Source organism: Harpia harpyja, chromosome 3, assembly GCF_026419915.1.
Source record: "Harpia harpyja isolate bHarHar1 chromosome 3, bHarHar1 primary haplotype, whole genome shotgun sequence".
Classification (NCBI taxonomy): Eukaryota; Metazoa; Chordata; class Aves; order Accipitriformes; family Accipitridae; genus Harpia; species Harpia harpyja.
The window spans coordinates 38,411,007-38,425,461 of record NC_068942.1 but is presented as its reverse complement, the minus strand read 5'-3'; the positions used below and the strand labels follow the sequence as shown (position 1 = coordinate 38,425,461).

Genomic DNA, 14,455 nt, shown 5'->3' with positions numbered 1-14,455 from the left:
AAGAAGAAAGAAAAACATAACCCAAGAGCTGGAAGAAAATGAAGGCGGGTGGGTGATCAAGGGCATGATTTTATGGTCTGGGGACTGTGCCAGCAATCTACATTTTGGAATGTCTCCCTGGCTTTGCCATGCTGCACTCTTTGGCTGTGCTGTGAGCCTCCCTCCCCCATCCCTTTGTCCTTCTCAAAAGTAATCAAAAATAACATGGATTAATCAGCTGCCTGGTTCACAGGCTCCACAAAGAGTGTCTCTGACACAACTGCAGTAGCAGAGAGGGGAGAACAATACGAGGGAGTCTTGTACATGGGAACTTCCTAAGGTGATGGTCTTGCCAAAGCCCCTGTTTTCTGAAACTGTAGCCTGAGGAACTGCTGTAGAGAGTAGGGTCACATAATAGGACTGCAGATTTAGGAAACGTGAATATTTGGATCTTTCCAGGAAACAGCTGTTGTAATTGAAGGATTTTTCCATGTTATCTAGAGCAGTGATTGTATGTGAAAATTCTTTTTCATTCTTGATGTGGAAGACTTAATTTAGCTGGTATGTGTAAGAAAATTCTTTTGACAGCAGCCCTTTCACTTTGTCTGCCTTGAAGGCACTAATGTGCAGCTGCGTGGATGGTAATCCCATCTGTCCAGTGCAAACTGCTGAAGAGGATCATGCTGAAATGTGGTTAAAACAAGCTTTGTCTGTGGTTGCTGCACATTTCCACCACGCATAGTGCTCTGGGGTGAATAGTAGTACTCTGTTGTAGGAGAAGTGCTGGGGAGGGCATTCAGGTTGTGCTCGGTGTGGCCAAGAAAACAAGAAGCAACATGGGTTCCGAATCTCCTGCAGTTGAACAGTTGCTCCTGGGAAACAATTTAAAGTACTTTAAACAAACAAAACTAAGGATTTTAAAACTGGACATTAAATTTGTAATTTAGACTTACCGTATTACTAGATCATTTTATCTGGAGGCTGGAATTAAAAGATGATGCCCTAACAACTGGCTTTGGGGACTGGTAGTGCTGCAGCTGGAGGAACAAGTCCCATAGAACAAGCAGGATCAGAAGGGATTTTGTGCCCTTGGAAATGTTGCATTTAACTAATGGTTTGGATTTAGCCTGCTTCTCATTGCATAAAATAGACTGACATTTTTTTCAGCTCTTCAGGCCTTATTTTCCATTAACTGATAACGAAGGGTTGAGGAGAAACCGTCATCGAAACGCCAACACATGCTGCTGCTAGCGGCGTTTTGTATTTCACCCACGTTTGAAAAACTGCTCGAGCTCCGGGGCCTCTCGCTGGTTAGCGGGCCTGATCTCTGCCCTTCTGCCCTCGGGGCCGCCGCCAGCCCCGGCGTCGTTGGAGGGGCGACTACGGGGCAAGAGGAGGCCGCGGACACGGCGGGGGGGGGGGCCGCTCATCCCCGCCCGGGGCCGTTCCGTTGCGCGCGCGCCCGGGCCGTTGCCGGCCGTTAGGGCGGCCGTTGCCCCGCGCGCGGGCCCTGAGGGGCCTCGTGCCGCGGCGCAGGAGCCCGGGGCCGGGTTCCCCTCGCCGGGCGCTGTGGCGGGAGGCGGCGAGCGGCTCCCGGGACCGCCTTGAGACCGGGCCTGGAGAGCCCTGGGGGGGCTACACCGGTGCGGGACCCAGCTTGGACAGGGGAGGGGAGGAGAGGGGGGCGCTGGCCCCGTTTTCCTTCCGGGGGCGGCGCGGCGGGCGGAGGCCCCCAGCCGGGCCTGCAGGGGAAGCGCCCGCCCCTGCCGCCCCCGGCGCGGTAAGATGGCGGCCGCGGCTCAGGCGCTGAGCGGCTCCGGGCTGCTCCTGGCCGCCGCCGCCCTCGCCCTCCTGGCCGTGGCCATCGGCACCGACTCCTGGTACGAGACGGACGCGCGGCGGCACCGCGAGCGCTGCCGCGGCTTCGGCCACAAGCGCAGCGATCCGCCCGGCTCCATGTCGGCGCCCAGCTCGCACCTGCCGCTCCGCGCCCGGCCCCCGCGGGCCCTGCTGCCCGGGCGGTCCCCGGCCCCCGCGCCGGCAGCCGCCGCCGCCGCTCTGGACTCGCACTGCGGCCGCCGCTTCAACTCCACCGTCTCGGGGCTCTGGAGGCGCTGCCACCGCGCGGGCTACGAGCCGGACAGCGAGGAGCTCATCCGAAAAGGTGAGGCGGCGGGGGAGGGCGGCGCCGGCCCCGACCCCGGCGGGGAGGCGGCGGGGGCCCGCCGCTGTCCGTGGTGCTGAGCGCGGCTGCCGGCGCGGCGCGGCGCGGCCCGGCCCGGCCCGGCCGGGCCGGGGCCCCGGGTCTGCGGGTGGGGCCGCGGCTGCCGCTGCTGCGGCGTGAAGAGGCCGGCGGGAAGGCGCGGATGCAGCCCCGCACGGCCCCCTTGGCTTCAGGTGTCTCTGGCGTGCGGGAGGCGGCGAGCGTGGCCCTGACCCTGTCCCGGGGGGTTGCACGCCGCTCTGTCTTCTTAAAATGCTGCAGTGCTGGGTGGGACCGCGTCCTCGGAGAGCCCCTTCTGTGGCCCAGCGCGGGGCCTGATGCTGACACTCGAGCAAGGTCTGGGTGGTCATTCTCCTAACCCTGACACCTTCTTGTTCTTGAGCGCTGAGAAATGTACCGTATTGCCGATAGCTCCGTGATGTTTGCAGCAAGGGGAAAGGGACCTGTTGTTCCTGTTCTAGCATGGGGGAGTTCTCGTTGCTGCAGGGGATTGCCACCTTCACGGTGGCAGATATCACTCAGGACTCCAGGGGTGACAGGAGAGAAAGCTGTGGATCTTCTGCTGTTGTGGCGCATGGTACAAAGCCGAGCAGTTCACAAAGTATGAATAAAATTCCTGGACTGGATGGTACAAATAATGTAGTGGGCTGACCCATTAAGTCAAAATAAATTACATATAAAACAAACTTAGGATGAGAAATGCCGTGTATGGTTAATGATAAGTAACAGGACTTATTGTTCCAGCAGGTACGTATTAGCACAGGGAGAGTAGGAGTTGGGAGCAGAGCTTCCACTGAGGCACAAAATGGAAATGCTATCTTAAGAAAGTGGGAGCAGTTCTTCAGCGTGACTTCCAACTGTGACGCCAGTCCTGCACAGCAGAGGACGGATAGACTGGCACTGTGAAGCTCAGCCCGTCTTTGTCCTTCCTTTCCAATGCACAGCAGTGACTCTTACTTTTAGAAACTCTAGTGCTGTGTGATTAGCTTCTTTCTCTATTTAATCTCCTAGGATCCATTTTATGCATTTTCATTTTTATTTCCATGTTGATCTCATTTCACTAAAAGGCAGCTCATTTATTTCTTTCTATTAATTGTGCCTGTCATGTAAAATATTTATCTGTTTTTTTTGCTTCACATCAAGCCAAATGCTTTCAGCTCCCATTGAGATTAGCAAAGGTTGGGGGAAGGAATGGGAAGGATAGTAGTTTGGTCCTCAATACTTCTGTTTCTGAGGTATTTTCCCAACACTACCTTGGTCAGACAGAGAGGCTGGAGTCTGCATTCTGCATGGAAAAGGGCATTACAGGGTGGTGATGATCTTCCTCAGGGTCTGATGTGTAAAACTGGAGGGACTCTAAATCCAAAAGGTTTTCCTTCTACTTCCTTTTTTTCTTCAGCTGTTCTAATAAAAGACCTTGCCTTTCCCTACAAGCCTTGCTTCCCTCATATTCTTTGCCTATTAAGTCTGCAGTTGCTACTGTAAAGATTTATGTGTTATCTTATAGAGGGAAATTATTAATAATAGTTCTTGTAGAGTCAGGTCTTTAAATAAGTATGACTCCCTCCTTATCCCTTCCCCTGACCTGCTTTACTAGCAGCCTTTCTGTGTTCCCGCTGTGTCTATCTTTTCTCTGGCAACTGTGATTAAGCAGCCTTTTCCGGCCAGCGGTCAGGTGTGGCTGTGGCTGAGCTGTTATCTCAAGCACGATACTAGATCTGGGGCTTCCAAAAAGAAAAAAACAGGTGTTTTTTTCCTAGCGTGAGCTGAAGATCACTACTGTTCACCTCTGAAAGTCCTACCTTCTCCTCAATTTGCAGTAAGTTTTCAGCTAGCTCTTTGGTGATGTGTGACGCCTTCTTATATTCCTAATATTCCTTAAACTAGAGATTTTTTTATAGGCTTTTAGTGACAGAGGAGTAAATTTTAAATTTTTTTTTTGATGACAGTCCTGTGGTAATTTTGGTTTGGGTTTATACTCTCCATTTTTCTAGGAGCTCTGGAATAAGGTTTCTTTCCTTTCTGGGTCTCTCTTGAATTCTGAAAAAATGACTAAGGCCATAAGTACCCTTATCCATTTAGATAGTTCCATGGATTTCTAGTCCTGTATTTGTCTACTGCTATTAATACAAAGCAGTTCTGTGGAAACTTTCATACTTGAGCATTTTAGCTGATGATGCCTATACATGCATACATTTATATATCTAAAATATATAGTTTTAAAAAAATGTAAAATATATTCACTTTATATATTTAAAAGGAAAAAGCAGGACTCAAAAATGTAGTGCAAAACGGAGAGGTGGGAAATATTTAAATGTAAGAGTGGAATGATGTGTGGGATTTTTCTTAAAATGCAAAATCACTGTTTTGGAACTGTGAAAAAATAGATAGTTTCATTTTAAAAATACAATTAAGAAGGCAAAAGAAGAAATAATGTACAAAGCAAATGGGGAAAATGGAGATTAGCAACCAGTAAAAGATAGCAGCCAAAGAACTGAAACGCTTGGTGGGGAAACAAAGAGGATCTGTGTGTGTAGGGAGGGACTCTCTGAGTGTGAGAACTTGAGCACTATACATCATCTCGTAGAGCATGTGCTGTGTGGATTATACACTGGATAACTGATGCTGCAACAAAAACCTTTTGCATGGAGTCTTCTTAAGTAGTGAGGTCCTGCAGGGATTTATTATATGCTGTTTAGTGGTCTTCTCCATTAATATGAAAAAAATGTTGTTTACGAAGTGGTGACAGTAGAAAATGATTAATTAGGAAAGATCCATTCTTATAGGCTGCTTTGGATAACTTGCTGGGTTCATTTGAACAACATGCATTTTAACACCAATAAATTGAAGGAATTAGAAAAGTTTTATCGCTGTTCATAAACTGGGGATTTTATTGCTTTTCAAGCTTGCTCTGAAAAGACTCTGGGGTGGGACTGGTACGTCTCACACATACTAGGCAGAAATGACTTCTTGGTACCATGATGTGGCTGAGGAAGTGAGAAGAACCACTGGATGCTTAAGCAGAGGAACACAACAGTTTATGGCAGTAATGAGGCCCTTGAGAGAAAACGGCTCAGTCCTGGTGTCTGTACTTCCCATCCTTTCCAACTGATGATAAATTGGAAGAGTTACAGGAATGATTGTGAGGTCTGTAGAGCATCTATTATAGTAGCATATTTAACAAACTCAGTTTGGTCATGGCTGTTGGTAAGTGTGGTCTGTCAGACAATATGATCTGTAAGAGTTATCGTGGTGTTTTAAAGGAAGGTTGATTGACCAGATCTAGTGGCCTTTGGGTGACGATGTGGACAGAGTGATCCCATAGCTGTGACGCTCTCCACAATCCTGGGCAGAAATGGTGGGAATAGACAAGGGAGTTTCAGTGGCCGCTCGGTCCTGGGGCATGAGGGAGGGGAGGGCCAGACCTCACCTGGTAGCTCACTGTTAACTGCCCATGGCTGCTCCTTGGCTGTGCTCGTGGTGAGAAGGAGAGGGTGTCTCCCAGCTGTGTGAGCGCCAAACTGCTCTAAGATAGGACTGGGCCAGGTAGCAGAACTGAAAATGAGAAGCCCTGCATTTCCTCCTCATAACGCTGGCTCATAGGCAGTGTAGTAGAGAAGAAAACCTGAATGTTTCAAAGTCAGAGAGAGACAAAAACTAAACTGAGAGAAAGTTGGGGTGTGCTGAGCCCAGGATTACAAATTGAATGTGTCACAGCAGGCCTGGGTCTGGGTTTCCAGGTGTCTGGCAGCCCAGGGACAAGGGGCCTGTGCTCTGCCTCAGTATCTGGAGGTTCAGAAATTCTTTCTAGCCAGCATCCTCTGATCTTTTCCTGCCTTCGTGTTCAGTCAGGAGAAAGGACTTGTCCAGGGACACTCACATGTAGTGTCCCAAGGGTTGTGAGAGGGTACGGGAGGGGAACCTGTCTGCAGTTGCAATCCTGAGGGGAAAAAAACCCCCACACTGAGGACAAAGTGTGAGAAACAATGTTGGCTGTGGGAGGGCAGGCACAGGTGTGTAGATCGGCCATGAAAGTGTCAATGTGACACTGCCAGATGCAGTTCATTGCTTCTTATGTTTATTTTTTAATCAAGAAAATTGCACATGCAACTTTCATAGTGTTCTTTTAATGCCCCTAAGAAATGCAAGGATCAGGCTGTCTGCATAACCTTTTTCTTGTACGTGTGCTTTATGGTAAGCTAATGACATGAGTACCTGCCCCCTTCTGTCCTGTATTCTCAACTTGTCTGCCAAAAAAGGCAATGCTTGCTCACTTGTTGTTCACCACATGACTCCATTCTATTCAAGCCCTTGCCTGAAGGCAAAGTTTTTAATGTTGGCGGGCTTTCTGATGGTGCTTATCTCAGTGTGTTATTAAACAAAAGCAAAATCACTTTGCTAGCAGGTTCCTGAAATGGAGGGCAGGGTGGTGTCCCTATTTTATAGACTGTGATTGAAGGTACATAAGGGCTTAGGACAATGGACTTACTGGAATACCTTTGAAATGCCTTTGACTTCACAATAACTTTGAGACTGCAAACCTAATTTTTTTTTTTTTCCTGTTTTCTTGAGTACTTGGAGAACAACGTGTTATATCACTCTAAATGCAGCCCCGTGGAGTACCTGGCTATATTTAAGTGCATAGCATCACTGAAAATTAGACTTAGAGATTCACTCGGAAAACGGGAAGCATGAACTAGTGATTGCAGATGCAAAATCTGGCTACTGAGGATTGCCTGGGTGCATGTTACGATTTTCTGGGAGAAAGTGGGTAGAGATCACCCTCAGTGCTTCCCTGATCCTCTGATTCTCTTGCCTACCTGTTTGAGCTTTTCTAGTAGACCTACAGAGAGAGGCCTCCCTTGTTTTGCCTCTAGTGGCTTAGACCAGAGCAGGTCCAGCCTGTGCTCTCAGAGAAGTGGGAATCGGATTGGAAAAACAGCTTGTGATGGTGTAATCAAAGGCTGTCACCAAGCCCGTGGATCAGAGGTCAGCACTGAGCATAAACCCTAAAATTCTCTATCTCCTGAGTGCTTTGTTTTGCAAACTTGCTGTTTTAATACAATTTTATGTGCTACCTACATAAAATTAGCACTTTGAATTCTGGGGAAGAAAGGATTAGGAGTAAAGTTTTTAAACCAGAGGCAGAATGAATTGATATTTGAAAACTTCTAATAAACCAGGTTTTTTAGAAAAGAACTTCTAAATAATCAGTTTTCAATTGATATTTGAAAACTTCTAAATAACCTGAAAACTGCTAAACCAGGTGGAGAGCTTTTACTTTTAGTCTACTTGTAAACTCTTGTAATAATACAAAGATTTTCTCAGTGACATTTTAGCTGAGGAGTCCATAGCTTTGATCATAAGGAATGTACATGTCTAGTCTTTGATTTTTCTTTAATGAGCTATAAAAGTGGTAATCCTTGCTCTCATATAAAATACTGCTTCATATATATTACTTTTATAATTGGAATATGTAAAAGTGCATAGATCTTACTTTTAATGAATCCAGTGCATTGAAGTCTAAAATCTGATGTCATTAGTTTGTACCATAGACGTATTTTTCAACAACACATGTAAATCATGTCAATATTGAAATTGAATTCAGTCAACAGTTATAGGTGAAATTTAATTAGATACTGTGATGTGCTGTATATGGCCAAAGTTCTTAGTTCAGATGTTTACAGAGCTTTTGCAAATGAACTGGCATCCTCCATTACTGGGTTGTCTTGCTGATCCATTTGCTCAGGCAGCGCGACAGACTTGTTCTGAAACAGCCGCAAAGCGGGTGCACTGCTCCGCAGGCCGAGGGCGAGCGGCTGGAGGTGAAGGGCAGCAACTCCGTGTATGGGTGTATCTGTGCCAGCGCCCTGTGGTGTTGGGGGAGGCGGCTGGGAACCACAGCAGGGCAAGGGGGGGTGGGAAGCACAGCTGAGGATGGGGGCCAGCTTGAAATGCTTTGCTGCTCAGGGGCTTTTGGAAGTCTAGCTTTGGGTTTTCCCCTTTTGGGGCACTTTCTTTACATGTCTGCTTGTTCCACTCGGTAACAAATGTCACTGTTTTGTTAATGTGGGAAAATTCAGATCACCTTTCCCTCCCTGGCCTGATGGCTGGAATTGGCTGGGCCTCTTGTGTGCAACTCCTCATCTTGTGAAGCGGGGGCTTCCTCTTTGCAGGTCCTTGCAGGAACCAGGTCAGTACGGTCCCAGTGAACGTTGTTATAAAACAAATTCATGCCTCCCATTGCTGCGGGAGCAGCACAAAGCCCATTTCTTCTGGTTTTTCGAGTGTCTTTTGCAAAGCTGGTCACTGAGTCTGCAGCTCCCTGCTAGTGATTGTTCACCAGCTTAATTAGCTCACTGGCCAACTGATTGTTTCTGAATGGTTCTTCTGCCCCAGCATTTAAATAGCTGTAATGACCCTGTAGCCCTTGTTTAAGGGGTAACTTTTTGTACTATGTAGCTCTTTTACCTTTCTGGCTGCTCTCTTCCACCCCACCATCCAAGTTGATTCTCCCCACCCCACTGCCCTGGCCCTGACTTTATTTATAACAGGAACGGTGAGGCACCTTCCTCTCCCTCCACCCCCAGAATCTTCTCTGTTACCGGTTGTTTCCTAAACTAAAAATCCCTTTCAAGAGGAGCATGCACGTAGGTTCACATTTGCATCTGGGGTACACTTTAAGCTATAACAGAAACAAGCCTACTTGGGTCCTATTGTTCATTGAAAGTAAAGCAAAGAGCTAATGACTACTGGAGTGAATTCAAACTTTTCTCCCATGTAGTTTACTTCCCAGCATTCATTCAAAACTTTCAAAAAGTGATTCAACTCTTGTCGTCTTAGAGACAAAGCAGGCCTGTTGGTACTTGGCCATGTTCTTGTCTTCTCAGCCATCCCAAAGAGATTGTACCAGTTCCTCTAGGAAGCTTCTGGAGCTGTTTTTGGTGACTGTCGTTACTGTTTGTCTTCAGCTACTCCTTCCTGAAGCCTGCCTGGGTCAGCACCTTGCTCCCTCTTTGCTGGTGTTTTTTTGTAGCAAGGCTCCCTCCCTTCCCGATCCCCAAAGCCTTTGCAGTAAACAGCTCTTTTTTGCTTATGTTTGCTCTGTTACTGAACTAAGGCTTCCCCTGTGTGAGCTCTGCTGGGCCAGCCAACTCAGCAGCAAATGCAAGGCATAGGAGTTTCATGCTGTTTCACACTGATGACTCTTTTACAGGAGTTATTCAGCGCTGCACTGCTGTGAAGTACCACTACACCTCCAGCTCTCTGCCTCGCAACTTACCCATCAACATCACAAACACCATCCGGCAGGATGAGTGGCATGCACTCCGTAAGTAACCTAAAGCAGCGTACAAGACTGTTTGGATTACTTAATGCCTTAATGCAATGCCAAGTGAGGGCTCTGAATAAGCTAGCCGTCTTGTTAGTGAGGAAGGGCAAGCAGCTGACAGTATAATTGAAAGGGGACATGAGATTTGGAGGGGCTTAAGTGGTGAATTCAGGAATACAGGCATGTGTGTAGTATGTCGCAAGGTGAAATCATATTCTGGATCTGGGGGCAGGCAATTCCTAGCTGGCTTACAGCAAAGGTGCTGCAGCACCATATAGTCTGTATAGCTCTTGTTGCATTTTTCTGTGTGCACACCAGTGACCTGGTGCAGCTCCGTGGCAACCAGCCCTTTTAGGGACCATCTCAGTTTGTCTTTGCAACCTCCTGTTACCAGCTCCTAGCCCACAAGCTGCCTGATGCCCAAGTCCTTCCCACACAGATGACTGACCTGTAGCCTGCCACTGAGAATGATTTTATCAGTTTTTTTCTGCTCCTGCTTCTCTCTGTGTTTGTTTTCTGGTTCTGTTGCCTCACATAATTCTGCCTAGCCCCTGTCATGTGAGCCTCAGTGCTGAGGAAATCCAGCTAGAGACCAAACTAGTAGGAGACAAGAACAGCACTTATATTATGGATGACAAAGTGCTGTTCATATCACTGGTGCCGAAGCATTTTTTTAGAGCTTGTTACTGGAGTTGTTCCCGTCATACTGTATTGATCTACTGTCTGCTTCTGTCCTCCCACTGTTCCTCTTTTCAGTTCACACTATCTTTCCTTCCATGTGCTAGTCCTTTACTTCTCTTCAGCGTCCCCTTTCATTTATTTCTTTTATTTCTATTTTCAGCAGACACCCAACAAACTCCATCCCAAAGAAACACACCACCACCAAAAAAAAAAAAAAGCCGTTGCAGTATTAATGTTTACAAATCGTTGCTGAATTCATAACGTGTCCCTTCTGTCCCATGTTGGGGAGTATTTGGCCAGTATTCCTCTTGATCAGGCCAGAAATGCTTTCTAGTTGTACAGTGCCCAGCAGAAGGGAGTCAAGTTAGCTGGATTCCTTTAGTTTCAGTGTAATGGGCAAACTATCTACCTCAAAGAAGCTACAGAAGGAGGAGGCCATGGGTGAAGTATAAACTTTAGAACCAGCAAATCTAAATCTGTCTGGACTCTCCCCTGGCTGTCCTGTCTGGGTGCCACCATCTTCATGTCTTCTTTCTTGCTTTTCTCCTTTCTCTTTCCTCAGATCTGCGGAGGATGACAGCTGGCTTCATTGGCATGGCAGTCTCCATCATCCTGTTTGGGTGGATCATTGGTGTGCTGGGCTGCTGCAAACAGCAGGAGCTCATGCAGTACGTGGCTGGGCTGCTCTTCCTAATGGGAGGTGAGAGCCTTTTGCTTCTACTCCTGAAGTCACCACAGTCAGTATTGCTGGCTGGGGAGGTGCTCTTAAAAGTAAAGTCAGTCCACAGCAAACACACAAAGCAGTTCTTTAGTGCAGCAAACCATCAGCACAACACAGAGTTACCACCTCCAGCACTAGGCAGGACTTGCTTGCATGGGTATTTGCATGTTTCTGAGTAGACCCCGCTGTACATACACAAGCCTTCTGCTCTGGAGAGCTGGTGTGTAGCCACAGGGAACACGTGCACAATGAGCACAGTCCTCTTGCCTGCGCCAAGTGTGTGGAGCCTGTGGCTCATGTCAGACAGCTCAGCTCAGTTTTCTCTAGGGAATCTTAATAAACAAACAAACAATCAATGTAGAGCACCTTTCTGCTGCTGAAAGATGCTCACATCTTTGGGTAACAATGAAGTCCAAACCCAGCCAAGCCTGGAGAACATTGGCCCAGGGGTAAGGACATGAGCTCAGTGCTTGCCAGGGGTGTTACATCTGTTCCTCCTGGCTGGGAGCAGACTTTCTGCACGGCCAAAGGTTCTTCTGAACTTTGATTGTTCAGCTCAAAAACGGGCAGTGTTTTGTCTTTATTTGAAAGGGGCATAGTAGCAACAAATGCACCCAAAGGGTGAGCTGAGATGCTCCTGGGATGGGGACTCTTAAATTGCAAGCGGTAAATAGGCAACTTTCAGGTATGAAAAATGAGGCTCTACTTAAAAGCCAGAGCTGCTACCCTAGAGGCCCAGTGTCAGCATCTATAATGGCTGCAAGCAAGGAATGTGGTGATATAACAGCATCTAGATCAGTTAGTTAAACAAATAGGTGTGACACTGGTTTTGTGCCACTTTTTTGGGGGGAGGGGAGGAAATCTCTTGCCATAAACGAGCCTTCTCAAGCAGTATTTCTGGGGAGCTGCACAGAAAAACCACCCTGCTGGCATGGCATGCTGCTAGAAAGGCTGGAAGGTAGGCTTGTGCTGTCCTCTTACATACTGCTTAACTGCAGTTTCCTTTGGGAACGTTTTCATTTCTTTATCACACAGCAGTGAGAGAGTAAAGTATTTTAAGTAAGTGGAACAGGTAGACTGGGTCCCCTTTGAGTGCTTCTGCACTTAACCGTGATAGTCATGCTGTCAGCAGCAAGAGCTGTCATTAGTGTTTAGACACAGATCCAGAGCTGGAGAGAATAAAATGATCATCTCAACCTTGAGTACTAGTGTATATTAGAGATACTGGAGTGCCTTGCATTGTAAGTTTCTGGCTTTTTTGCTTCTCTGTGTAGGTGCTTAGTGAATGTTTAGTGGATAACAAAAACCTGGGCACCTTCTATAGGCCTAGGCTACAGCTGTCCAGAGTCTGGACGCGCTTAGTAGAAACTAAGCAGTGCTGCACTTTGCAGCCCTGGGCTTCAGCTATTTACCTTCCATAGGAGAAACTGCCCAAGTACTGTTTGGAATGTGATGCCATTAGCCATTGGAACTTCTCGGGGGAATTGAAGCATGATGAACTACATGACTGAGTTCGAAATAGCAACAGAGGGAGCTAAGGCAATATTGGTCATTTGTGAAGTGAGGTATCCCACAGTCCTACATATATTGCCTTCCCCACCCCCTGTCACTCCCCCCTTGTAAGAAGAGTGACTGGTAGGACACACAAAAAAAAAAAAAAAGGTAATTCTTGATTTTGAAAGTTCATGACTTTGAAAATATGTAGGGAAAAACCAGAGCATAATTAACCTGAGGGCAGTGTAGAACGCTCCTGCTTTTCTCCTGCAGGTACCTGCTGTATCATCTCACTCTGCACATGCGTAGCTGGGATCAATTTTGAGTTATCTCGCTATCCTCGCTACGTCTATGGGCTGCCAGAGGACATCAGTCATGGCTATGGCTGGTCCATGTTCTGTGCCTGGGGAGGCCTGGGCCTCACCCTGCTGGCTGGGTTCCTCTGCACATTGGCCCCATCACTCAACACTTCTCGGGCGTCCGTACAAAAACCCAGACAAGAAAATGGGGCTGTGTGACCTCGGAGGGAGCGAGGAGAGACTCTGGAAAGCGCAGCCTGGGCAGAGCTGCGGGTTAACACCAGGAAGAGATGGCATGTCAGCGTGTGGAGAGCAGTGCCATAGCTGTGGAAATACCAGCCCATGGGATGCTGCTACAGCCTCCAGTCACAGACACAGACATTGCAAGTAACTCCAGGTTTGAATTATTGGCGATTTGCTCGTTGATGGTTTAAGGGGGACAGTTCTTTTGATTTGGTTTTCTTCTGTTTACAAGGGATTAAGTCCAAGGCTGTGTCTTTTTTTGTGCTGTTTTTTTGAACTGTACCTCCATGGTCCTGTTATTGTCCAGTTGTAAGGGATGTTTACGCACCAACTCTATTGCTGCAGGTCTGTGTAATTCAGACCCAAATTAGGGCAAGGAGCTACGTGAAGTTGGCTTGAACACTTTTGCAACAGGCGTGTCTAATGTTGGCTCAGGCCATCATTTCCCAAAAGAACCTTGATTTAAGCTGAGGTTTAGGCCAAAGAATTAGCCCATTCTTAGTATTAATTCATTTAAATCAGAAATCTGTGCTATTCCATGCTGTGGCATCAGCTATTTACTTACTACTAAAGCTGTTTCCAAAAGGAGCCAGCTGTAACTGAGCAGCAAGACTCTAAAAACAACTCTTACTGACTTTAGGAAAGGAGGGGAAAGTTTTCCTCAGCTTCTTACACAGGTAAGGTTACTCATTTGGCTAACTAACATACCCTTGTTTTAGTGGGGAGATGTATGCAATGTGCAGCTTGTAACTATTCCACTAGAGGCCAGGGTATATTTCTGAAAGTATGTCATAGTTTGAGCTGCTGGATCAACTTTCACCCCCTAACTAACTTGCGGGTGCAACTCCTGTTCTGTGAAAGGAGATGAGTAATTCTCCCCAAGCTCAAATACCAGTACTGCTAAAATAGCAGAAGATGTACAGCCCCCTCTAATAGTAACGTCCAAAGGAACCGCAATGTATTTTCCTCAGGAACGCGTGGCTTCTGCTCACTTCACCACTCACCCCTTTCTAATGTCAAACGCCCCCGAGCACAGCGTGTCAAGAACACGCACGCTCCACTGGAACAAGCTCCCTCTCCAAAAAGCGGGGCAAGGACCTTGGAACCAGTGCAAGTACTAGGGCTAACTCAGGAACATCAGCCAAAGTACTTTGGGGTGCCTTTTTCTTTCATTCATCTATTCTTTCTTCCCTCACATCCTTGCCCCTCTCCCAAGCGTCCAAAAACTGCACAGGTAAAGATGAGATGGCCAGCATTTGGAGATGTTTACATTGTATTTAAAATACAATACAGTGGCATGTAAGATACTTAAAGCTAAAGTCAGTGTATTTATGAAAAGTGTAATTTTTAAATGGAAGTTGTAATTCTCAACTGGCATTAAAAGTACTGAAAGACTTGCTCAGTGGATGAAACCTTGAATTCTTTCTGATTAATTACCGGACTGATTCACCAGAGAGCTCATATACGCATTCACCAATGATGTT

The 14,455-nt window shown here is 47.2% G+C and overlaps 1 protein-coding gene across 1 annotated transcript; it reads left to right on the top strand.

Annotated features, from left to right (window-relative positions):
• The first annotated feature begins 1,671 nt into the window (after window positions 1-1,671).
• Window positions 1,672-14,370, top strand: LOC128139505 (transmembrane protein 178B-like). Its single transcript, XM_052781991.1, has 4 exons — window positions 1,672-2,143; window positions 9,420-9,533; window positions 10,777-10,914; window positions 12,703-14,370. Exons 1-4 carry the CDS (start codon window positions 1,765-1,767, stop codon window positions 12,945-12,947), a joined length of 876 nt encoding a protein of 291 aa, XP_052637951.1. The 5' UTR covers window positions 1,672-1,764; the 3' UTR covers window positions 12,948-14,370.
• The last annotated feature ends 85 nt before the right edge of the window (window positions 14,371-14,455 follow it).

Bases quoted from the DNA above. Each gene is read 5' to 3' on its own strand.
- LOC128139505 (XM_052781991.1), top strand. From the start codon at position 1,765: ATGGCGGCCGCGGCTCAGGCGCTGAGCGGCTCCGGGCTGCTCCTGGCC. The intron at 9,534-10,776 runs GTAAGTAACCTA...CTCTTTCCTCAG, and splicing joins GGATGAGTGGCATGCACTCC to ATCTGCGGAGGATGACAGCT. The intron at 10,915-12,702 runs GTGAGAGCCTTT...TTTCTCCTGCAG, and splicing joins GCTGCTCTTCCTAATGGGAG to GTACCTGCTGTATCATCTCA.